The following is a 24227-nucleotide window of genomic DNA, read 5'->3' on the forward strand; positions in this document are numbered from 1 at the left end:
GAAATTTGTTATGCAGCTATAGCTAACTACTACACACACCGAGCTGGAAAACTGAGAGGCAAAGTTGGACAAGCAGAGGTAACCCACACATTAGAGGGAAGAAGCACACCATCCCTAACCTTTGACCCCAGGCTGGAGAAAAAGGGGTGGAGGTCATGTTAGCAGAGTCTAGAGGTTACTATGCAGAACCAAACTGGGCCTGTCCATCAGGAGCTGGCACCACAGAAGAGAAGCAACTATGAGGTTACAAAGAAGGGAAAACGTATTACTGGTTCTCTCTTCCTATGTCACCCAAACTTCTGCCAGTGCCAGGGGCGCCTGCACCCAGCTGGAGCCAGCCAGACTCTAAAGCCTGGGACACCTCTTGCTGGGTCAGTCCCTGTGATATAGAGCATCAAAGAGTCAGGGATCACCTGTGTTCATCAAACAGTCAGGGATCACCTGTGTTCATCAAACATTCAGGGATCACCTGTGTTCTCTCTATGGGAATCTGTCTCAGGTCACGACACCTGGGTTTCCCCTGGTTGTCATTGGTTTTTCATTTCTGCATGATGACCCCTTCTCTTGTCTCCATGCAGAGGGGCTTCCCTGGATGCTCCCTGTCTCTCTCCCCTTACTTTACTCACTCCTTCTTGTAGAGCAGAGCAGTGTGGCCGGTGGGACTGGAGAAGGTAAGGCCTCTGTGCTGGGCTGGACAATGCCCCACCCAAGACATCTGAACCTGCAAATGCATGGCAAAAGGGGCTTTGCAGATTGATTCAGTTGAGGACCTGGGGGTGGGAGGCTACTCTGGATGCACCCCGTGAGGTAGACCCACCAAACAGGGCTTTTTAGAAGGTGAAGGAAGACGGATCAGAGAAGTGATAGGAGATGTGCCTTTGGAAGGAAGAGGCTGGAATGATGAGGAACAAGGAAGGCAGGAAATGGATCCACCTACAGACCCTTCCACAGGAACCACCCTGCCCATTCCTTGATTTAACCCCCAAGGAAACCAATTTCATACTTTGGGCCTCAGGCCCCATAAGAACAAATCTGTGTTATTCTAAGCCACAAAAGTTGCGGTAACTTTTGTTACCATAGGAAAGCCATAGGAAACCAATGTTGCCTGCTCACCTTGGCTAGTCCTCGCTGGCCCTGTAGCATCTTCCTGCCACCGGGAATGTGAGTGTTGACGGCGGCTCCTGGTCACAGACAAGGGTCAACACCGGTGAGGCATATGGAAAAGGGTCAGCAAAGCGCTAGCAAACTCCTTCGCTCTCAGGTCTAATGGAGATACTTTTGTCTCTGGTTCAGAGTCACGAGTGTATCTCTCGGTTGGTTTTGAGAGAACAGGGAGCTGATATGAGAAGTGCTCCTAAAACCTAGGTCTCACGTGTGTGAGAGCATTCAGTAACTGTTGGTATGAACACAATGTATATAAATACGTATACTGCCAGTTCTGTTTTCGTGGAAGGCGCTGACTGAAACACCTCTTAACACCAAAAAAAAAAAAAAAAAAAAAAAAAGGCCATCACAGCCATATTAATTTTGATAAAGCAGACTGCAGAACAGGGACCATGATCAAAGATAAACAGCGACATTACATAATGGAAAAAGGTCAATTCTCTAAGAACTCATAATAATCCTAAATGTGTAAAAAAAAAAAAAAATTAAAAAAAAAAAAAAAGAAGAAAGGGGCGCCTGGGTGGCTCAGTCGGTTAAGCCTCCGACTTCAGCTCAGGTCATGATCTCACGGTTCGTGGGTTTGAGCCCCACGTTGGGCTCTGTGCCGACAGCTCAGAACCTGGAGCCGGCTTCAGATTCTGTGTCTCCCTCTCTCTCTGCCCCTCCCCCATTCATGTTCTGTCTCTCTCTGTCTCAAAAATAAATAAACATTAAAAACAAATTGAAAATAATCCTAAATGTGTACACACCTAACAACAGAGGGCAAAATACGTGAGGCAAAAATTGACAGAACTGATAAAATAGGCAAATCCATGATTGTAGTTGGTGACTTCATATTCCTCTCTCAGGAACTGATAGATTAAGCAGGTAGGAAATCAGTAAGGGTATAAAGGACCTGAACAGCACAATCCATCAACTTGACCTAGCTGACATTTATACTACACTCCATCTCACAAGATCAGAATACACTCTTCTCAAAAATTCATGGAAAATTCGCCATGATAGACCACATTCTGGACCTAAAACCAACCTGGACAAATTTGGAAGAACAGAAATTATACAAAGTGTGTTCTCAGGCCATGAAAGAATGAAACTAGAAATCAGTAGCAGGAAAATGGCTGGAAGAGCTCCCAAATATTTGGAAATTAAACAGTATACTTAGAGATAACCTTTCAGTCAAATAAGAAATCTCAAGGGAAATCGCAAAATATCCTGAACAAAGTGAAAATAAAAAATCCACCTATCAGAATTTGTGAGATGCAGCCAAAGCAGTGCTTAGAGGCAAATTGGTTGCATCAAATGTGCCTGTTTTAGAAAAGAAGTAGATCTAATATCAGTAACAAGCTTTCATCTAGGGAAAGGAGAGGAAAAAAAGAGCAAATTCAACATAAAGCAAGCAGAAGGAAGGAGATAAAATTAAAACAGAAATTAATGAGATTAAAATGTGGGAAATAATAGGGGCACCTGCATGGCTCTGTCGGTTAAGCATCTGACTCTTGGTTTCAGCTCAGGTCATGATCTCACGGCTTTGTGGGTCTGAGCCCCACACTGGGCTCTGCTCTGGGAGCACGGAGCCTGCTTGGGATTCTCAGTCTCCCTCTCTCGCTGCCCCTCCCCGACTTGTGCTGTCTCTGTCTCTCTCAAAATAAATAAATACATTTCCCTCTTTAAAAAAATGAGGAAAATGATAGAGAAAATCAAGACACAGTAGATCTGGTTCTCTGCAAAGATGAATCGATTTGATACACTTCTAACCGAGCTTAAAGTAACAATCTTAGGATAAGGGAGGGATTTATACCATATTTGTTTTGTGCAGTACCTGCCTGTTAAGGAATTATGCTATTTCTGCTTCCCAGTTCCATAAGTGAATCAGTTAGGGTCTAAAGCCAGAAACTGTCAGTGGAATGTGGTCACGAAGCCTACAGTTCTGGCAACCGTCAGTGGGCGCAAAGCCCAGGACAGCTTTGTGGACAGATCCGGGCGGTGGTCCTGAGGAAGGGGCCTGTGTGGCACTGGCTTCCTTCTTGCCACTCAGTGCTTTGCTTTATCTAACCACGCTCTCTTCACAGAAAGGTTTCCTGATTTTCCAAGGGTTGGTCAGGGTAAAGTGACTGTAGTTCTTGAGTTGTTTTATTCTTTTTCATTAAAAAGCAAATACAGAAAACAAGAAGACAGAGAACCCCCATGTGATTTTTGCCTGCCTCTGGGAAAACAGTGAGCGTGCATATCCTTCCAGTCGGGGCCCCACAGTCAATGCCAGTGGCTGAATTTGCTCAGCGCTGCTCCATAACAAACACCCTCACCCCGCCATCCATAACCACACCACCGCTGGAAACCTTCACTTCTCCATGGACCACGATCCCTTTCCCTTTCGATATTTTCCAGAAGAGCTTTTACATCGGGGCTCTGCACTCTGAACACACAGTCATAAAAGTCATAAAAGGAGAGAAGAGGGAAGACCTTGGGATCATTTCCTCCAAACCCTTCATTTTACAGATCAGGGCATTTGCATGGGGAGGGCACAGAAGGGCCTGGAGTCACAGGGCTCCTGACTCCTGCTGGAGCTAGACTCAGCTCACATCCCCAGCTTCCCAGGTCATGTCCCCTCTTTGTTCCTGTTGGCGTTTTCTCACCGCCCCCTCGGGACAGGTGCCTGTTGTACATATTCCTGCCTTACACATATAATTGATCACCAGAAGCGGGAATGGTTCCACCTTAGGCTTCAAAAAGCCCTATGCTTTCCGTAACACTAGCCCTGGCTTTACTTCAAATTATAACCCAGTACATGTGGCTGCAGACTCTGTGTCAAAAATGTAGTTCCTTCTTGGTCTGCCATTAAAGTCCAGAAAATCACCTAAGATTTTACTTTATGCAGCTCCGGGAAAGCTCAGTCTTCCATTTAATGGATCACTGCAGTGAGAAGGGAGGGAGTGCCCAAAGACTTCCACAGCGGTTAGGAATGTGGGATCTGCCATCAGGCTCCCCAGGTCTGAACCTATGCCCGACACCCAAAGGTGGGTAACTCGGGAGCCACCTGCTGCCTCTCCCGGCCTCAGGTTCCTCTCCCCAGTAGAGACAACGGTGGATGTTTCCCCAGGTCGAGATGTGTAACGTGCCTGGGAAAGCAGATGTTAGTTACCTCACTGCCAATGAATTAGTAAATGTTCATCCGTTGGTTATCATCAACCTGTTTTCTGGAAATGCATTTCTTAACAAAAGACATAAACATGAGGGTGGTTCTGTTGATTTCCTGATCTCCTTTTGCTTTCTGTGGATCTGCATCACATGGTCTTGCCTGGGAGAGCAGATAATTCCCCTTTAGTCACACAGCCTCCATGCAACCCGCAGCCAACTAGACTCCTTAGAAGTCTTCGAGGAACTCTGTTACGTCCTGCTGCTTCCGTCGGGGTTTATGTGGCTCACCTCTTGCCTTTCATCCATTCAAAGTAAATCTAATCCCAATGTTCTAACTGGACAAGATTGCACTGGGCTTTTATTCCACTTGCATCACATTCAGTATCTCCTGTAGACTCCCGTCATCGACACCGCGTGGGGACGCCCTCAGCACCACCTCTGCACCATGCAAGACTTTGATTTAAAATGCGGGACACGGAGAGCCAGTGCCCTCAATGAGGTGCATCCGAAGACTTCCTCTCCCACGGACCCAGGATCCTGTGCACAGCGGATCTGCCCGCTCTGTCGGGGACGACCCCTCCAACTGGCACTGCCTTCCCCGCCACATTTCTCTCTCTTGCCCTGAAGACAGCAGGCAGGACCTCAAGAGCCCCACTGACACAGACACCTCTGCCTCCAGCGTCCCCCAGCCGAACAGCCCATCGCGAAAGAGCATGTGTTCCCACCAGACCTTTGGTAAATGGGAAGGTCTTGTATTTTCCTGAATATATTTTCATTTGACGACTCTTGCATTTCACACCATCTGCTGATCTGGGCACTTCTCATGCTGCCAGTCAGCTAAAATTTTATTTTTAGATGCCAGCTTTGGGCAGACCATGAAAACCCTGTAAGGCTACATTTTCAGAGGTTCTAAACAAAGTATCTCAAAGGCATTCCAAGACCCCGAGAGGTGGACCAGATCGGAAGCGGAAATCGCGGAGAATCGCTTGGTAGACAGTCCACGAAAAGAGAAACGAAAAGAGCTGCAAATGAAAAGGATCACACAACTGACGCTTATGTAACTGTATCGCGCACACTGGTCAGGAGAGCTGACTACAAACAGGCAACCATACGCAAAATGCAGCATTAGGGGGAATTCTCGAAAAAGAGAGTGAACCCTGACGGCTGAGTAAGCAGAGTGCCCGGAGGACCGCAACGGACAGGATGAACATCCTTAAGTGCCTTTTCTCCTAAGAAGGTTCTGATCTTCCCTTAATCCCTCCCTCAACTGGGACTCCAGAAGAGAGAGAACTCGAGTTAGGAGCGCAAGCAGGAGGGTTAGGAATCAACGACCCTTCAGTAACATGTTCAGGCTTTCCCCAACAGCTCCGTGTCTTTGTAAAACCGTCCCAGCCAGGGCAAGAAGTGCTGACTGGCACGTCCTGGAGTATTTTCCTTGTCCTCTTTGGGACGCTCTTTGGGACGCGGCAGTCCCCCACGAGCTGAAGAATGTAATGGCACGTGTGCCTCAATTTCCCAGCCAGTTACACAGTGCGGGAAAATGTGAGGGCGTTACAGGAAATCTGAAGCATCCGCTTAAAATCCAGCAATGCTGAGGCATACCCAGGGCACCGCGGAAATCAGACATGGGAAAAGGATGAAAATCCTGAGTCTTACCACTAGAGTAGAGACAGGGAGATCAATTGAATGCAAATTAACCTCACGGTCACCAAGGACTCTCCGTGGGGTGTCTTCTGAGGCTCACTGAACAAGAAGGGAGCTGTATTTCTAAGAGAAAGGGCTGCTCTGGAAGTTGCATAAATTTCTGACAAATAACAAGTTGCATTTGCTTAAAAGAATTTTAACAGAGGACATTAAAGGGTTTTGTGGGGGGATACATTATTAGAGGGAAAACTAGATTTCTAGTTATTATTCTAGGACAAGTCTGGCCCAGTGCCTGGTGCTGTAAATAAAGTTTTATTGGAACACAGCCACATCCATTTGCTTGTGTTGCTCGCAGGAGTTCGTGCACTATGGCAGAGTTGAGCCGTTGCCACTGACACCAGATGGCCCGAAAATCTGAAAATATTTACTCTGTGGTTCTTCCCAGAAGAAGACTGTGAACCCCTGTTCTGGATTAACCCAAGCCCTTCTTCAGGGCTCACGGTCCCACCCGTAAGCCCCACTGACAATCTCACAGTTGAACGACTGACGAGATGTGGCATCACATCAAAGCACCCTCTACATTCTCGATGCACAACCCGGCACTGTGGATGTCCGCACTGTGGTGGACTATTTAGTGGAGAAACAGCGGAAGCAATCGCCTCCCTTTGTAAATGATTATGAGTCCACGCTTCTGGATGTCAGTGTTACTTACAAGTCTCCGAATAGATGCTAAGGTGCCTGAAGCTTTTTTTATTGTTACTGTTTTAAATCGAGTCCTTTTGGTAGCGCTTAGAAAGTCCTGGAACGTGGAACTTGTTCAAAATATGTCTCTAGATAGAGCAATGAACCTGAAATTGACGTGAATTGAGTAAGTTATCTAAATTGACAAGAACAGATTGAAATTATAACCTGATGGATGAGAACGATACCATTTAATTAAAGCTATTATTATTGTTAAAGAAATTAGTTTTGGAAACTACTTTTTATATGCACCTCCCATACCACATCATAATTCTCCACAGTTTGGGACATGTAACTGTTGAAGTAACTGATGTAGTGTTTCCCTGGATCCCCTTAAGGTTTACATGATTCGTCCATTAGCTGTTCTAGAAAATCACCATGGCATATTTTGCTGGGTATAAAGTGTTTTCACAATATCACACCTTGGGAAGTTCTCTCCTAACTTTAAAAGTTGATTATGCAGAGCGTCTGGGTGGCTCAGTTGGCTGAGCGTCCGACTTCAGCTCAGGTCATGATCTCAAAGCTCGTGAGTTTGAGCCCCGCGTTGGGCTCTGTGCCGACAGCTCAGAGCCTGGAGCCTGCTTCGGATTCTGTGTCTCCCTCTCTCTCTGCCCCTAACCCACTCACATTCTGTCTCTGTCTCTCTCAAAAATAAATAATCATTAAAAAAAAATAAAATAAATAAAAGTTGATTATGTGTGCGTTACTGAAAACTAACAAAAAATAAGCGACAGAAAGCAAAGACCCAGAAAGCCACCAGCTAATGAATGGCTGCCATTTACTGGACACCTGATGTGGGCCAGGCACTCAGGAATTACGTACACCCGACCCCTAATCCTCAGTCCACTGTGTCACTGGCCCTCTTTTACAGATAAGTAAACAGATGGTCAGAGGAGCTAAATCACTTGCTAAAATTCCTACAACCAATTCATGCACGACTGGGATTTGAGCTCAAGTCCTCCTGACTCCAAAATTAAAGCTCTTTCCATTACGCATCATGTGCTGTCTTTGAAAAGGCAAAACGCATTTTTTTGTTGTTGTTCTTCTGGGGGATTCAGCAAAAAAATATTTTACAAAAGAATTTAACTTCATTTAACTTCTATTTTGCTCCTGTAGCACACAAGGAGGCTTTCCTGGATCTCTCTCTCCCTCTCTCCCCCCGCTTTCTCTCCTTCCCTCTCTCATTCCCACTCCCTCCCCCTCTCTCTCCCTCCCTCCGTCTTCCTCAATCTCTTTCCCTTCCTCTCTCTTTCTTTCTCTCTTTGTCTCTCTCTCTCTTCCCCCCCTCATTCTCTCTCACTCTCTCCCTCTCTCTCCCTCTCCTTCCCACGTGAGAACACAGCAAAAAGGTAGCTATACACAAGCCAGGAACAGAGTTCTTCCCAGAATCCAAACATACTGGCCCCCTGACCTCAGACTTCCAGCATCCAGAACTGTGAGAAAATAAGTATGTGTTGCTGAAACGACACTGTCTTTGGCATTTTGTTAGAGCAGCCTGAGCTGACTAATACAACTCATGGCCAGGAATCTTAGAAAAACATTCTATGTGATAATAAAACTCTGACTAGTCTCTTTATCTTTCCTTTGCTTCTTCTCCTTCCTATCTTGGGTTACCACCTTGATCTAGAGTCGGAGGCTCGGACGTGGCATAGAAGGTGAAATTTTAAGAAACCAAAGAAAAGGTGGAACACTAAACAGTTCCACTTTGACCCACAAAGGTAACATTTCTTCCTTTCCTAGAAATTATCCAGGACACCAAAAATCAAGGGAAATGCATGTACAGTTTATATTTTCAACAAAATTAGAAGATCAACGGAACCCCCAGACTCCATGTGGGCATGAGGGCGACTACAGGCAAGTGGGGCTCAGTGGCAGGAGGCCGAGGAAAGATGCCATGACGGGCCCCTCACAGAGGAGGCTGCTGGTGCCGGACGGGAAGTAGAGAGGGGCCCGCCCAGACGTGGAAAGGCCAAGTCCTTGGTTTGCAACTATAGGAATGTTGGCAGGAGCCTACTGCATACAGTGTGTTCAGGAGGTCGGCCTCCAGAAGGAAGGCTCCACTGGGCACATTATGGGAGGCACCCCAGCTTCGCGGTGTGGGGGTTCTATCAGTTGGCATCTCCCTCCACAGGCTCCGTGCGGTGATCCACCTCTACACGTGCTCAGTGCGTTCTAATGTTGGCCGTGAGAACCATCAGCATTCTTTCTTTGCTTTTTTTAAGATTTTATTTTTAAATAATCTCTGCACCCAACGTGGGGCTCGAACTGACAACCCTGAGGTGGGAGAGTCACATGCTCTACTGATTGAGCCCACCACGTGCTCCCAAGAACGATTAGCGTTCATACTAACAGTGTTCACATTAAAAGAATTCTGGGGGCACCTGGGTGTCTCAGTCGGTTGAGCATCCGACTTTGGCTCAGGTCATGATCTCATGGTTTGTGGGTTTGAGCCCCGCTTCGGGCTCTGTGCTGACAGCTTGGAGCCTGGAGCCTGCTTCAGATTCTCTGTCTCCCTCTCTCTCTGCCCCTCCCCTGCTTTCTCTCTCTCTCTCTCTCTCTCTCTCTCAAAAATAAACATTAAAATTTTTTTCAAAAAAAAAAAAGAAATCTGGAAAATGGAAAACTAAGTCGAAAGTATCAATAAAACTTCAAATTACAGTGGAGTCGCTAGACTTCAAAAATAAGGGAGTCCAGTGGGCATCTAGGAAGAAAGATTATTTCTTCTATAAAGGAAAAGAAAAGAAGCCTTCAGAGTATCATTAGATTACCAAACAGTACTTCAATACATTTCAAAAAGCAGAAATAACCTGAACAATTCTCTAATCTCAATGCAAAAACAAACAAAACCCAAGAAACCAAAACCAAAACAGAAACAAACAAACAAACAACAAAATAAAACCCCAAAACTAGAATTACTACTAGAAACAGAAAGGAAAAACCCTCTATCCCCCAGTGTGGGGGGACACTGAAGTTTCTCTCTGTCAAAAAATAAAGTCAATCAGCAAGATTATCTAGAAATAACGATGATGAGCACACAGAAGGCATGGAGCTAAAGCAGGTTCTAGAGGGACATTTATAGCAGGTGAGCACTTCCATAAAGAAACAAGAGGCCAACACAAGAAGTTAGGCATAGAAAAGAAAAAGAAAAGCAAAAACAAAACAAAGCCAATAAAAACTACTGGAAGAAATGAATAAAGAAAAAAAAAAAACGAACTAAAAAACACCCCCAAATTAATCAAATAAATTTATCCACAACTCATTCTTTGGAGAAATGAAAATAAACAAAACATTAGCTAGATGAATCAGGAATTAACGGAGAAAGGACAAGTCCCAAGAATAAGAAAGTAACCGGGGAGGAGTAGAAACAAACACAATTACAGAGGTAATTGAAACCATGAAAAGAGATTATCCAACACGGAAAATCGCTGAAACCTTGGAAGGAAGAGACTGCGTTTATGAGAAAATATCTCTGACAGAAACCAATCCCACAAGAGAAAGCAAATCAAACAGAAGAATGCGCATAGCAAAGTAAGGGCATGGTATCTGGCCTAATGTGGTCTAATCTATAGGAACATTTGAGATGGAAGGGTGCTCACAATGGAGGGGAGCCCTCAGAACCGTCTGTGGCCCGAGGCTAGGGCTGCCTGTTTGCTCTTAATTATGGTCAAAACAGATGCAAAATCTTTCATAAGTTATTGGCCAAAGGAATAAAGCATCAAATTAGATTAAAAAAAAAAAAAGACAATATGCCCTACTGAGTTAATTCCAAAAATTCAAGAATGTCCGATATTACACAAGGGAAGAAATCATAATATCCTGCCCACGGGTGACAGAAACCGTCTCTTAATACATTCAAGATCCATTCTTTAAAGAAAAACAAAGAAGGAAAAGAGAAAATAAAACTTCTCTAAATAGGAACAAACAGTCACCTCCCTCAAGTTACAAAACCTACTTAACCCAAAAGCCAACATATTGCTTAAAGGAGAAACATCAGTCCTACTAAATAAAAACAAAACAAAACAAAACAAAATACAGCAGGTAACTATGTCTGCTACCAGCACCTTAATGTGAATTTTTTATGGAAGTACAATTAGGCAAAACAATTGGAAAGAAAATTAAAACTCAGAAAATGGAAATTCACTTGAAAATGATGTGATTATACGTCTGAAAAACCTCAGATCAAGTGAAAAGTGACTATGAACAATGAAAGAACTCACAAGTCATCAGAAGAAGCGTATTTACTGAAAACCTTCTGAAACCCTTCTGTCAACCTTTTAAAAAATGTGACCACAGCACCTATTTTTAAAAATGGGCCATTGAGCCAATGGCAGATGTTGACTTGTGTACCTGCAACCATTCCTCAGGAATCCTTGGTGATTGCCTTCTGTTTTGTTTAAACAAGGGTGGAATTCTCTGATGTTTCCTCACTTTAAATTCTCCTAGTCCTGCTTTATTTCCCTATGTGTTACCATAAATATCTTTTTTGAAAAAATTTTAATATTTATTACTTTGAGAGTGAGAGAGACAGAGCGCAAGCAGGGGAGGGGCAGAGAGAGTGTGAGACATAGAATCCAAAGCAGGCTCCAGGCTCTGAGCTGTCGGCAAATAGCCCAACGTGGGGCTCTAACTCACAAACCATGAGATCATGACCTGAGTCAGATGCTTAACTGACTGAGCCACCCAGGTTCCTCACCATAAAAATCTTTTAATGAGGTATCTTCCTATATTGTGCACCACAGAGCTTACTTGTACCTGAGCAGACAAGAGAAAGGGAACCCCACAGACACCGGCTCAGAGACTACTTGGAGGGTGGAGACCACAGTCCAACTGTGGGAGCTGGTATCTCTAGTGAGTTCGAGAGAAGCCGCAAAAGCTCCTCCACTGTTGGGAACCACAGAATATGACCCTGTTTGAAATAAGGGTCTTTGCAGATGTAATCAAGTTAAGGATGCTGCATGAGATCATCCTGAATTCACAGTAGGGCTCTAAAGACAACGACCAGTGTCTCTGTCTGTAAGGGACAGAAGGGGAGGAGGTGCAAAGACACAAAGAGAAGGAGACCATGCAAAGACAGACACATAGAGTTTTGAAGCCCCACCCACACCAAAGAATGCCAAGGAGTGCCAGCAACAAGCAGAAGCTGGAGAAAGGCACGAACGCACTCTCCCTCGGAGCCTCCAGAGGGATTCAGCTCTGCCAACACCTTGGTTTTGATTTCTGTGAGAGAATAAATTTCACAGTTTAGAAAGTGCTGTTGTTTTCAGCACCCACGTTGGTGGTAATTTGTAACAGCAGCCCTGGGGAACCAATACAGTATCTCAGCGGGGAGTGGGAGGAGTGATACATAGCGACAGCCCTGTACAGGTGTGTGTGTCTATGACCACAAAACTGATACACGGGATGGCCAGATCCACCTTGTACCATGTAGCTGCTACTGAGTGGGGCAAACTGTAGCCCCCGAGGTTGGTTAGAGAATAAGAGTGGGCTCCTCCAGGGAACAAGACATTACAGAGAAGGATGGCACAGAAGCTCAAGATGTCCTGCTATAAGTTAATACTATAAATGACTCCTTTTGCACTTCTCCCTCTCATTGTTGACAAGGGATGAGCTATATCTCAGGGGGTTCCAAAACCAGGCATTCCATTAACCTACAGGGGCTCAGATCCTCGGGTATTAATAAACCTTCCAAACTCCAGTTACTAGTGCAGTGTGGGCTTCTCGGACCTCGTGAGGATGAAGCTCACTGCCTTAAGTCTGGGTGGGCACACTGCAGGATGGTCAAGCAGACCAGACCTGTGCCCTGAGGATGTGCAACCCAACCCCTGTCCTACTCAAAACTCCATAGGTCATTTGGGACTGTGATTATTGCCATACTCCCCCAAATATTTTTATTTCCCCTTTCTCTTAGCTTCTGTAAAAGTCATTTAAACTCAGCAAAATGAATAAATGCTGCTGTCGTTTTCCACTATTCATTGAAGGTTAGGGACCAGCCCTGCCGGATAACTGGTTTTTCATATATACTAGTTTATTGAATCAGCACCAAGGCCAGCAACCGTCTAGGGAAGTAGGTGTTCCTGCTGCCATTTTATGGTTGACAAAACTGAGTAAACTAAAGAATTAGCCCAAGCTCATGTAGCATTGCAGTCTGGTTCTCCAGGAAGCACATTCTGAGACACAGTTCAGTGGGTACTAGGGAGTTCCCTTCGGATCAATGCCCGCGGGGAAGAAAGGAAGCCAGATGAAGCACAGGGAGAAGCTGAGCTGTGATGAAGGTCTGAGAACTTTAGACAAACCTACAGCAACTCCAGAGCTGCAATGGCCCACCGGAACTGCCCTGAATCAGACCAGGCTAGATAGACTCTATAGGCCCACCTCAATCAGCCACGGATGTGGGCCACCCTTGAAGAGACAGAACCTTGAGCTGACAGCTCTGTGAAGCTGAGGCAGCCTTAAAGAATCTAAGAGCCAACAACTCCCCAAGAGCTGGGCAGCAAATCTTTCTCTGAGGGGTGGTCCACGTCCATGTCTACCACACACAGCTAGAAAGTGGGAGAAACGGAATCCAAACCCAGAGCCCATCTGAGGCCAAAGCCCTTGCTCTGTCCACCATCCCACACTCTGCCATGTCAAAACACTCATGAGCTGCTTGAGAAGGATATCAAAAACGATTAACCCAGCGTCTGACCAGCAGGATCTCACATCTCCTAGGAAAGGCAAAAACTGATGCACATCATTCTCACAAAAGGCATGCTGGGATTATTGTTGTAAAGACAGAAAGTACATCCCCTCCCTCTGTTCGGGGCCTGCCCAGTCCCCAACGCACTCCACAAACAAAACGAAATGCTTTAAGTATATTACCAAGCAGCCATTATTATTATTACCTGATGTTTCTTGGTGCTAACCATGCACCTGGCCCAGGTAAGTCATTTTCATTTATCATCTCATTTAACCATGTCTGTGGCTAGGAAGAAACTATTATTACCATTCCCACACTACTGGTAAGTAGCCACATTTCCAGGTCCTTCTTTCCTTGCAGTGTCTCCCAGTAATGATGCACACATCCTCTCTCCACTGCACCAAATCACTGAGTTTCTGTCTACTCTTCAAAGAGATCACTTAGAACCAGAGCAAAATTCTTGCTCAAGTTAAGCTGTAGATATATTTTTCTCTCAAGTTCATACAATTCAGCAAATTCATTATTCATCCTGCAAGTACCAGTTAGAAGTCCTGTGTCCCCATTGGAGGGCTGATTTTCTCATTGTCTTCTAGGAATTTTAAGGAGCAATTACAGGGGGCTCTGGGTGGCTCCGTCAATTGGGTGTCCGACTTCGGCTCAGGTCATGATCTCACGGTTCATGGGTTTGGGCCCCAGGTTGGGCTCTGTGCTGACAGCTCAGAGCCTGGAGCCTGCTTCGGATTCTGTGTCTCCCTCTCTCTCTTCCCCTCCCCCTCTCACACTCTGTGTCTCTCTCACTCAAACATTAAAACAAAAAAATTTAGGGGCGCCTGGGTGGCTCAGTCAGTTAAGTGTCCAACTTCAGCTCAGGTCATGATCTCACAGTCCGTGAGTTCGAGCCCTGTGTCAGGCTCTGTGCTGATGGCTTGGAGCCTGGAGCCTGCTTCCGATTCTGTGTCTCCCTCTCTCTCTGGCCCTGTCTCACTCATGTTCTATGTCTCTCTCTCTCAAAAATAAATATAAAAGAATAAAGGACAATTACGGATGGATTAATATATGATTAGAATCAGTATCTTTCACAAATCATCCTCAAAAATAAACACTTGGAAAGGACAGAGCCTCAGATCCCGGTGGACTGTGGAACGTGGCTGTGTGGGTAGGTGAACACGTGAGGACAATCACGTGTCCAGATGTCAACCAGTGAGTGTGCCACTCAGCCAACCTGTAATCGATCTATAATGTATCGTATTGGATATGAATCCGGTGGTTTGAATGAACAGAGGGCACACAGTTTTGATGACGGAATCCAGAAAGGGATATAGAGACCGATGAAGGGTGACCGATCAGCATTGTTCATTTCTCAGGAAACCCTCTTTGTTTCATGCGCCTTTGATCAAACCTCCAAGACAAAAACTCATGGTCTAACAGGGCTTCCTTTTACCTCTGTCCCTTCTGTCCCCTCTTCTAAACAGCCTCACAAATGCTGAAAAATAAACCGAGGTCTCATTCCACCATGACAGTAAAATGATTAACTACCAACAGGAAAGTTCTGTGTCGAGCATTCTTGCCGTTTCACTGTAGGAAAGTGCCAGAACATTCTCCAAGCAGTAGATAGGATGCCCTGCAGCAAAGCGTTAATAGTGTTGCTGTTGGTCACTTGCTCCACCAAAGTCTCCCCGGTGGGTGATGGTGTTGAGCTCCGCCATTTAAAGGTGGGGCGGGGATTCCTGCCGGGCTGGGGGGACAAGGAAGGAACAGGAACGAGGAGAGCAGACATGTGCAGTGCCTTAGATCTGCCTTAGGATTCAGTCACATCAGACACTTTCCTACTTTTACCTCTTTTCCAGGCTTACCCCCATTCCTTCCAAATTATAATGTCGTTAGACCCCATAACTGATAGTTTGCTAAAATAGGATACAGATCCCCCTCCATCGATAGCTAGATGCTACACAAAAGGAACAGTGGTTCAGTGTCCTTTCTTCCCTCTTGTGGAAAGTACTAACATCCTGCGCTTCTCCAAAGACAAGACAGTAGGAAGAGACGTCCAAATTCCCAACAATTAGTCTCCTCCAGAGCCAGAGTCCCGGCAGCTGGTAACCTGCTGTTTTCCTTTTGAGCTTCTCAGATTAGATCCTAAATGCAATTTAATTCCAGACTCCAATATACAGTTCCTGAATTATACTGCAGAAGAATCAGTTATGTAACAAATCTTCATGACTACCGATTATGTTCTTGCCATACGTGACAGACTGTATCTTCTACTTTAGGTCCAAACTAAAATTTTTCAAAGTGTATCTTAAATACGGCAAAGTATCCACCGCATACAGGAACCCTCTACCATTTATCAGAAACAGGAGTAATCCTGTTAGAACAGAAAACCAATAACCACTCCTTCGCTTATCTTCTCTAATAAATATGGGTTCCCAAATAACTGGCTTGTGTAAGTAAATCTGTATTCAAATTAATCCTTGTCTCCTGGGAAAATAAATGATACACAAAATGAAAATCCAGAACGTGGCGTGAATGCCAAGGAAAGGAACATTTAAGAAAAGTAGGTAAGTTTCAAATATAAAATGTAATCGTGGCATAGAAACAGGACTATTTGGCAATCCCGGGGGGGGGGGGGGGAGCTCGGCAGACTGCCGGCAGTGATGTTGACCTACAGAAGTGTGGCCAACAGAGAAGAGAACACAAGTATATCTAATCAGATACACAGGCTGTAGCAGCCTACACCAACGCTTGAGTGACGGACTCCCTGCCCCTGTCAGGGAGGCAAGCTTCCTGCCCCGCTGCCCAATCTTGTCTCCAGGCCGGCCACCCTCACCCGTAAGCGGAAGCAGGATGCAGCACCACAGCACGAGCAGTGAGGTATCATGCTGTTTTCCTAACCTCAGTCTCCCTTTGCCTGGATACAGCCATAAGCAAAGAAGACACCTACCTTGCTGCTCTCAGAGAATTTTTACTCAAATGTGTGCTACCTTACTGATACAAGGAACCTTCTTGTTTTCTAGTTAACTATGCAATGCTAAGGACTTTTGGGGCACACACTAAATTTCTGATAGATAAATAAAATAATTCATCCTTGGGGCACCTGAGTGGTTCAGTAGGTTAAGCATCTGACTTTGGCACAGGTCATGATCTCACGGTTCGTAGTTTCAGCGCCGCGTCGGGCTCTGTGCTGACGGCTCAGAGCCTGGAGCCTGCTTCGGATTCTGTGTCTCCCTCTCTCTCTGCCCCTCACCTGCTCTCTCTCTCTCTCTCAGATAAATAAATATTAAAAGAAAAAAATTAAATAATGCATTCTTCTTACATCAACAATGTAAAACTGCTTTTTAAGTTTCCTGATATTTGAGGGTCATATCAGAAAAACTGCTTTTTGACACCCAGTTAGGAAAACAAAGACGAAGTAATTACAGGAAAAGCTGAGAGACTAGTACAGTACAAAATGGATCAGAGAGCAGCTGGAAAAAAACTTCTTCTTCTTCCACAAATAAACTCTGTTCAAAAAGTGTTCTTTTTCTTCCATTCCCTTGCCCCATCCTCTCTCCTCCTGCCCTTCTTGTCCGTTTCCTTCTCTCCTGAATAACTCAGTCCCCAGCCATCAGGCAGAGCAAGGAACATCTGCATCTAGAGGGGACCAGGGAAGCTGAATTCGCCCAAGGTGATAAAGCCGGGGTGGGTTCCAGGAGCCTCTACAATGGGGAAGACACAGAGGCCACAGCTCCGGTTGGGGGAGGGGACACCCTCAGATGGACGTGGTGTCATAGCCTGAGCTAGGGGAGGGGGACAGGTGTTAGGGGAGGGGAATTTGGGCCAAGTGAGAAGACCCCTGTGTGGGGGTAGGGGTGGCGACTGAGATAGGAGACTGGTTACACACCGGCATTGATCCAGTAAGTAAACACGTTAAGAATCATTGCAACTGAACTTTTTTCACTATTGGCCATGGAATCACAAGAGAAAGGGAGAACACTGGCATGAAACTCGTGGCAGGCTGGAAAGACCAGTGTGAAGTCATGGGGTCTAATATGTAGGTATAGATACAAGTTGATGTAGATGTAAATGCGTGTGCCCCTTGTCTTGGAGTAGTGACAACCCAGTGGGAATGAGAAGACCTACAAGCCCAGAGCTTGCTAAGTGCCACTCTTTACCAAGAAGAACAGGGCTCCTTGGAGAGATGGCAGATTTTAGGGCCAGGGCAGGGAAAGCATGAGATGAGCCTGAAACGTCTTGTTGTGTCAGAAAGCAACTAAGTGCTCAAAGAGTGATGGGGACCATCACCAAAGGTGCAGAAGCCAGCCTGAAGGGGCGCCCACTGGACAAGTCTGAGCCCAGACTTGTGGGCTCATATAAGTGGGCTTATAACCCTCTGTATAGAACGGGGAAACACAAGACGGTCTAGACATCAATAAGTGAATAAAACAGGATATTTGCCTGGTTTCAAAGTACCTCCCCACAAAATATGCCTTAATTACAAAGAAGAGAAGAGTAATGCCAAAGCGGTAAAGCCTGGCAGACGGCCATCAGACGAAAGACCAACATAAACGATGAGACCCTGAGAGACCGTGATGAGAATGCACCATCACCTCTGTGTTTCCTGCCAAAGAGGCATCACCCGAACCCATTCATGATGAAACATCAGACAAAGTCAACCTGAAGACCGTTTGATAAAATAGCTGGCATGCCATCCTCAAAAGTGTCAAGATCACGAAAGCCGCGGGAGGCCTAAGGGGGTGCTGCAGATTGAAAGACACCCAAGAGATTAGAGAACACACGGCAATGTTGCAGAATTCTGATCTGGGCCCTTTTCTGTGAAGGACGTTGTTGGGAAAGCTGGATGAATCTGAATCACAACAGCAGAGCCATGTGAATTTCCCAATTTTGATAGTTGCATTATGGTTAAGTGCAATGGCATTGTACGAGATACTGTCTAAAGCATTTAGCGGCTCTGACTTGAGCTCAGGCCATGATCTTATGGTTCGTGAGTTCAAGCCCCGTGTCGGGCTCTGTGTTGACAGCTCAGAGCCTGGAACCTGCTTCAGATTCTGTATCTCCCTCTCCCTCTGCCCCCCCCCCCCCCCGCCAGCTCATTCTCTCTCTCAAAATAAATAAACATTAAAAATAATAATAATAAATAAAGCATTTAGGAGCAATGAGACATCAGACTGGTAACTTATCTTTTGGTGGATTAGGAAAAAAATTCTCTGTATTAGATTTGGAACTTATTGGTAGGTCTGTGATTGTTTCAAAATAAAAGTAAAAAAAAAAAGTTAGGGATTATACTTTATATTTAAATGTACTAGAAATGCTCATTCATCACTTTCAGTGATTAACTAAATTCCCTCAGTTGGGTAATATATTGTAGCCTGAGACTGAATTCTACTTCAAGATAAATGCGGGAAAATAAATGTGCCGAGAACAATGAACTCTGTTAATCAACACGGAAGGGAATAGGGTTTCCTATGAAGTCGACATTTTGGTTAACAGAGAAGCATTACATGCTATCAGTGGATTGCCAATGTTCCAAAAATAAAGTGACACATATTTTTCTTTTCTTTCTTTATTTTTTTGAGAGAGAGAGAAAGCATGAGTGGGGGAGAGGGGCAGGGGAAGGGTGGGGTGGGGGCGGGGAGAATCTCAAGCAGGCTCCATGAGGAGCACCAAGCCCAACACAGGGCTCATTCCCATGAACCATGACATCATGACCTGGGCCAAAATCAAGAGCTGGATGCTCAACCAACTGAGCCACCCAGGTATCCCCAAACAAACATTAATATGGGTCCACGCTAAACAAAATGCACTCTGTCTTCCGCGGTTCATAAGGTAGGGGGACACTGATCACCACTCATCAGCAAACCTCTTTCTTCATATGAAACTGACAGCCTTTCAGTAATTTTGTGTTAAACAATTATACCATAGCAGTATAACCACCTAATGTGTATCATCCCAATTTATGTACACTTTTCATCAACAGTTATCAATGAAGTGTTTTTCTCCCATCACAAAGCAGTGCTATTTGTAGGTTACATGTCCAGCAGTGGCCAAAGGTCCTTAAATCTCTTTTCCTCATGACTTTGACATTTACCAACGGACCTTCCATTTTCAATCTGTCAGTGTATCCTGCCTTTCCCTGCCCTCGGAATCATTGTGAAATTACTTCTGAAGAAAAGGAAAACTGACGTTCTGTTCTTCTGCTTCCTTTCAATGTTATTCTTACATGGAATCATTTGGAATGAAAAACTTTTATTCTTTTTTGCTCTTCCAGAATTATCCTATCTCTGGCTGTCCACTGATAAAAATTGTTTTTCTTTGTGTGTTTGGAAAATTGAGTAACTGAATGTTTGAGATTACATTCTTTCCCAATTTTTTGAACTTGCAGAAGAAAATAAAAATGCTCTGAAAGAAAAGCAAACTCACTACAGTACGTAGTGACCTAGAATACATCAGATTCTTGACAAACCATTTATTCCCCCCCCCTCCACTTTTTTTTTAAACCCATTTGATCCTTACAGGCATGTATCTTAATCCTCCTTTCCAAGATATTTTTTCTATTACATCTGCCCCAGCAGACACTGTATTTATTCATGAAGGGGCCAAAGAGATAGGTACAAAATGTTCAGCGGATGTGTTCTAGGGTAACCTAAAACCAGGAAAGTGTTGTAAGCCCTGAAAACAGGCTTGAGTGCCCCCGTGTCTGTGTGATGAGGGCTTTCCCGCAGTGACTGTCATAATGTCAGCTGGCTCAGCTGATCACATACCCGTTCCTACTGCAGAAACAGACCCACCCCCCCCACACAAGCCCCACTCCAGGGAGACTGGAAAAATGGAATTTATGGGAGAGAGGAGACACATCCCATAAATATCTTCAAGAGAGGCTCTGACATGTGGCGCAAGGAAGTAAAAGCTGGGGCAGAGCCCGTACAAAAAGGAACATTCCCCCCGCCTCTTCCCAGGCGCAGCTGCATTGTTTCTTCTTTTCATAAAACACCACCTTCGTTCCTTCCTTTGATCTGTTACTGACGGGTCGCCATCTGGGCCTCGGGTGGTGCCGGCTACTCGGGCCAGTGGCAGGGAATGCGTGCGGGCACGTGGCTTTGCTCCACGTCTGAACCAGTCAGCGGGAACCTGGAGCCCACCGTGCAGAATCGGGGCCAGGGTTCTGACGCTCACCCCGTGCCAGCGAAGGCTGTCTTTCAGACCGCTCCGACTGAACCCCGGGCTTCACAGGAGCTCTAGGAGACGAATGTTGAGAAAAGGGATCCCCAGAAGGCTTTCCAGCTAAGCGGGATTTCCAGACACCCAAGGATAAGCCTCCAGCTCTATGTCAAGTTTCCAAATGAAACATTCCACCGAGTGAACGACAAACGGGTTTCTCAGACCCCACAGGGCTCGTGTGATCCATGTCTAAACCCCCACTTTCAATGGCAGTCCTGTTCCTAACCAGTTCTCTCACCCTCGGTGTTTTTACACCATGGCTGCATTTCTTAAATTTGATTCTAACAGAGCGTAATTGAACATACCTGTTTCAAGTAAAAAAAAGACACTTAGGGATAACTCCAAACCACTGACCCTCATGTTTATGGATGTGCATAGCAGGAAATCAAGTCACTTTTCAAATGCTTTTAACTAATTAAACACAACGGCTTCTTCGAAACCCCATTTACTAGCAAGGCTAAATTTGCTGTCGTAGCATTTGAAAGATTTATTTATTTTTTTTTTAATGCCCACGGACCTACCAGAAGATCAGGAAATGGAGATCTTTCCCCCTCTGTAAAGAGAGGGCTTTATCGGATATGAAGGTGGGGGAGAATTATGAATTTAACTGTGTAAGTTATTTTCACTCTAAAAACAGGGTGCTGAATTCCAACGCATAGTAAGAACAGCTTTGAAGCATCCACAGTCATACGACCATCCAGCAACCAGCAAAATGGAGCGGCCGTCCGCAACGTTCGCTGTTGCTGACTGCTGCGTGCTGATGCCGCTGCTGGAGGTGGGGTGTGGCTGGCTCCCCACTAGCAACACAGAGCCACCTCGGGCACCTGCCGGGTACCCCAGTCGCACCCCGAACAGGTGCACGGCACCCCTGGCACCCAGAGGTGGGGGTGGGGGGCACTGGTCACCCACCTGCCAGACCAGGTGCTCCTTGGCCCCGGGCGCTGCGGACAGGCAGATGCTCAGCACGACGGTGTGGGAGGAGGCCGTGAGCACGCTGGCGATGATGGCGTCTCGCATGTTGAAGGGGAGCATGGTGTATACCACGAAGATAATGAAGAGGAAGAAGGACACCTACGGGAGAAGAACAGGGAGAGTCAGCAGGAGCGCCCGTCCCCAGAGCTTCTCTCCCTTGCCCACGAAAGGCTGCGCAAAACGCCGCGAACTGCACCCATGTAGTTTTGTGTTTTTCTTCTTTAATATTTACTTATTTTTGAAAGAGACAGAGAGAGACTAAGCACAAGTTGGGGAGGGGCGCAGAGAGAGGGAGACACAGACTCCGAAGCAGCTTCCAGGCTCTGAGCTGTCAGCACAGAGCCTGACGCGGGGCTCGGACCCACGAACCACGACATCGGGACCTGAGCCGAAGTCAGATGCTCGACCGACTGAGCCACCCAGGCGCCCCGAACCGCACCCACTTAGAGAGTAGTATTATGAGAAAATAAGACAGCACATTCAAACAAACCCAATGGATTACAATAAAGGACTAACTCTTGTGAGCGGGACAAAAAAAAGCATTCTTTTTCAAGATTTGAAGGTTTCCAACTTTCATCCCCAAACTACTGCAGACATTAGGGAACTCTGAACACTCTCTGGATCTGGATGCAAGCTGGTCCCAGACTCCTCGGGTTTAGTATCTGTGCTTCCAAACACACATCTGGATTCCTGAGCTATGTCTCCAACTGTGTCGGGAGATCCCTGGAGGGTGGTCGGGTTTCATCTGGGGGAGCTGATGCAACAGGATGGAGCGGTGTGGACGTGTAATAAATTGAAACAGCTCAGAGGTGGTTCGGCTGTTATCAAAACCACTTGGCAGGTTCTCCAAAAGTTAAGCCCAGAACCACCTTAGGACCCAGCGATCCCGTTCTTAAGTACGTATCTTAAAGAACTGAAAACAGGCATTCAAACAGATACATGCACACACGTGTTTGCAATGGCACGATTCACAACAGGCAAAAGGTGGAAACCACACAAATGTCCACCAGTGGATGAACGGATACACAGCCTGTGGCACATCCATGCAATGGGATACTAGTCGGCCAGAAAAAGCAATGACGTACTGAGATAACATGTTTTAACACAGATGAACCCCAAGAGCATTATGCTACGAGAACGCAGCTAAGGCAAAAGCCCACATACTGTAAGGTTCCATTTGTACGGACTATCTAGAATAGATAAATGAACAGAGACAGGCAGCAAACTGGTGGCTACCAGGGGCTGGGAAAGGGGGTAGGGGAAGTCACCACCTGGTAGGCGCAGAGGTCCCTTTTGGGGTGATGACAGACTTTCTGGGACGGGATGGAGGCGATGGTGGCAGAACACCGTGAATGTACTAAATGCCACCAAATTCTTCCTTTCAAAATGGCTAATTGATGTTATGTGAACGTCACCTCAGTGAGAAAGACAAGCCATAGGAGAGCTTACAGAAAGATTCGGAACAGAAAAGGGAAAGGCTTAGTAGGTAACCGAACAGGCTGTTTTCGCCAAAAAAAGCAGCAGAGACAGAAGAACACTGAGGGGGGTGAAAAGGTGATAAATCAAGTGGGGAAAGAGCCAAGGCCAGGGAAGCAGAAGAGCGGCATCAGGAGAGCTCCGCCCCACAGCTCTTCACTCAAGAACAAAAGGGAAGCTAAGCAAGGAAAGAGCTCGTCCTGCGTGCAGAGTGACCCGTGTTGCATAAGGAACCCCGAACCCCAGCACAGCTGGAAAGACAGGGAGACACCATGCCAGCTCTTCTGCGGGGAGTCAGGACGTGTGTTCACGAGAAGGACCTGGGCACCAGGCGCTGCTCACAGTGGGTCTGAAGACAGCAAGGGCTGCAAGGACACTGGGCCCCCTTCCTGCATGCACAAGGGGAGCCGCACCACAGGTCATGATCAGAAAGTAATGGTCACCATTTCACTGTCCAGGGGTCTGCGGTATAAGCCCCATGGGTACAACATCACAGACAAAAGGGCATATGGAAGATCAGGGGCGCAACCTACAAAGAAATTGGGACCTCTCAAACAGGCCCCTTCCTTTTCTCCCAAACACCTGCTCATTGGACAAGCACGCATGAAGCTTCTCTGAGGTTCTGGAGGTGGAGGACAGAGGCAGAATCCTGGCTCTCAGGCACTTGAAAGTCACGTGTATCAGCCGTCACTTCACAGCTGATGTATCCGGAGAGAAGGGGTACCCAGCCCCACTCCAGCGAGACACTGGGGTGAAGTCCCTGGGTCATCTTCTCTAAGATCCTGCAAGTTCAAGCGTCTCAGAATAACAGCCAAGAAGAATCCTACCAGGAGTGTGAAAACGAATCCAGGAATCCCCCTTAGGGAGCTTTGGTTGGGTATGGCCCATCTGTTCTATGCCCACTCCTCCTAATTCAGTCTAGTCATAATGGACTTCAGGCCAAAACATATGGGCAAAAGGATCACCATGGCCATACTATTTTGCTGGTAAATACTTTTTTATTTTACCTCCTTAAAAAGACTGTGAAGGGGCGCCTGGGTGGCTCAGTCGGTTAAGCCTCCGACTTCAGCTCAGGTCATGATCTCACGGTCCGTGAGCTCGAGCCCTGCGTCGGGCTCTGGGCTGATGGCTCAGAGCCTGGAGCCTGCTTCCGATTCTGTGTCTCCCTCGCTCTCTGCCCCTCCCCCGTTCATGCTCTGTCTCTCTC

At 46.1% G+C, this 24227-nt stretch overlaps 1 protein-coding gene across 4 annotated transcripts in view; it reads right to left on the minus strand.

The window, feature by feature from the left end:
* The window catches only part of ADCY2 (adenylate cyclase 2), a 417821-nt gene that overhangs the window by 278093 nt on the left and 115501 nt on the right, over nt 1-24227 (minus strand). For all 4 annotated transcript variants that reach the window (XM_045442405.1, XM_045442396.1, XM_045442387.1 and 1 more), the window contains exon 3: nt 21482-21643. In XM_045442405.1, coding sequence (XP_045298361.1) covers nt 21482-21643 — 162 coding nt within the window. The remainder of the gene's footprint in view (nt 1-21481; nt 21644-24227) is intronic.

The sequence above is a fragment of the Leopardus geoffroyi genome, chromosome A1, assembly GCF_018350155.1.
Source record: "Leopardus geoffroyi isolate Oge1 chromosome A1, O.geoffroyi_Oge1_pat1.0, whole genome shotgun sequence".
Lineage (NCBI taxonomy): Eukaryota > Metazoa > Chordata > Mammalia > Carnivora > Felidae > Leopardus > Leopardus geoffroyi.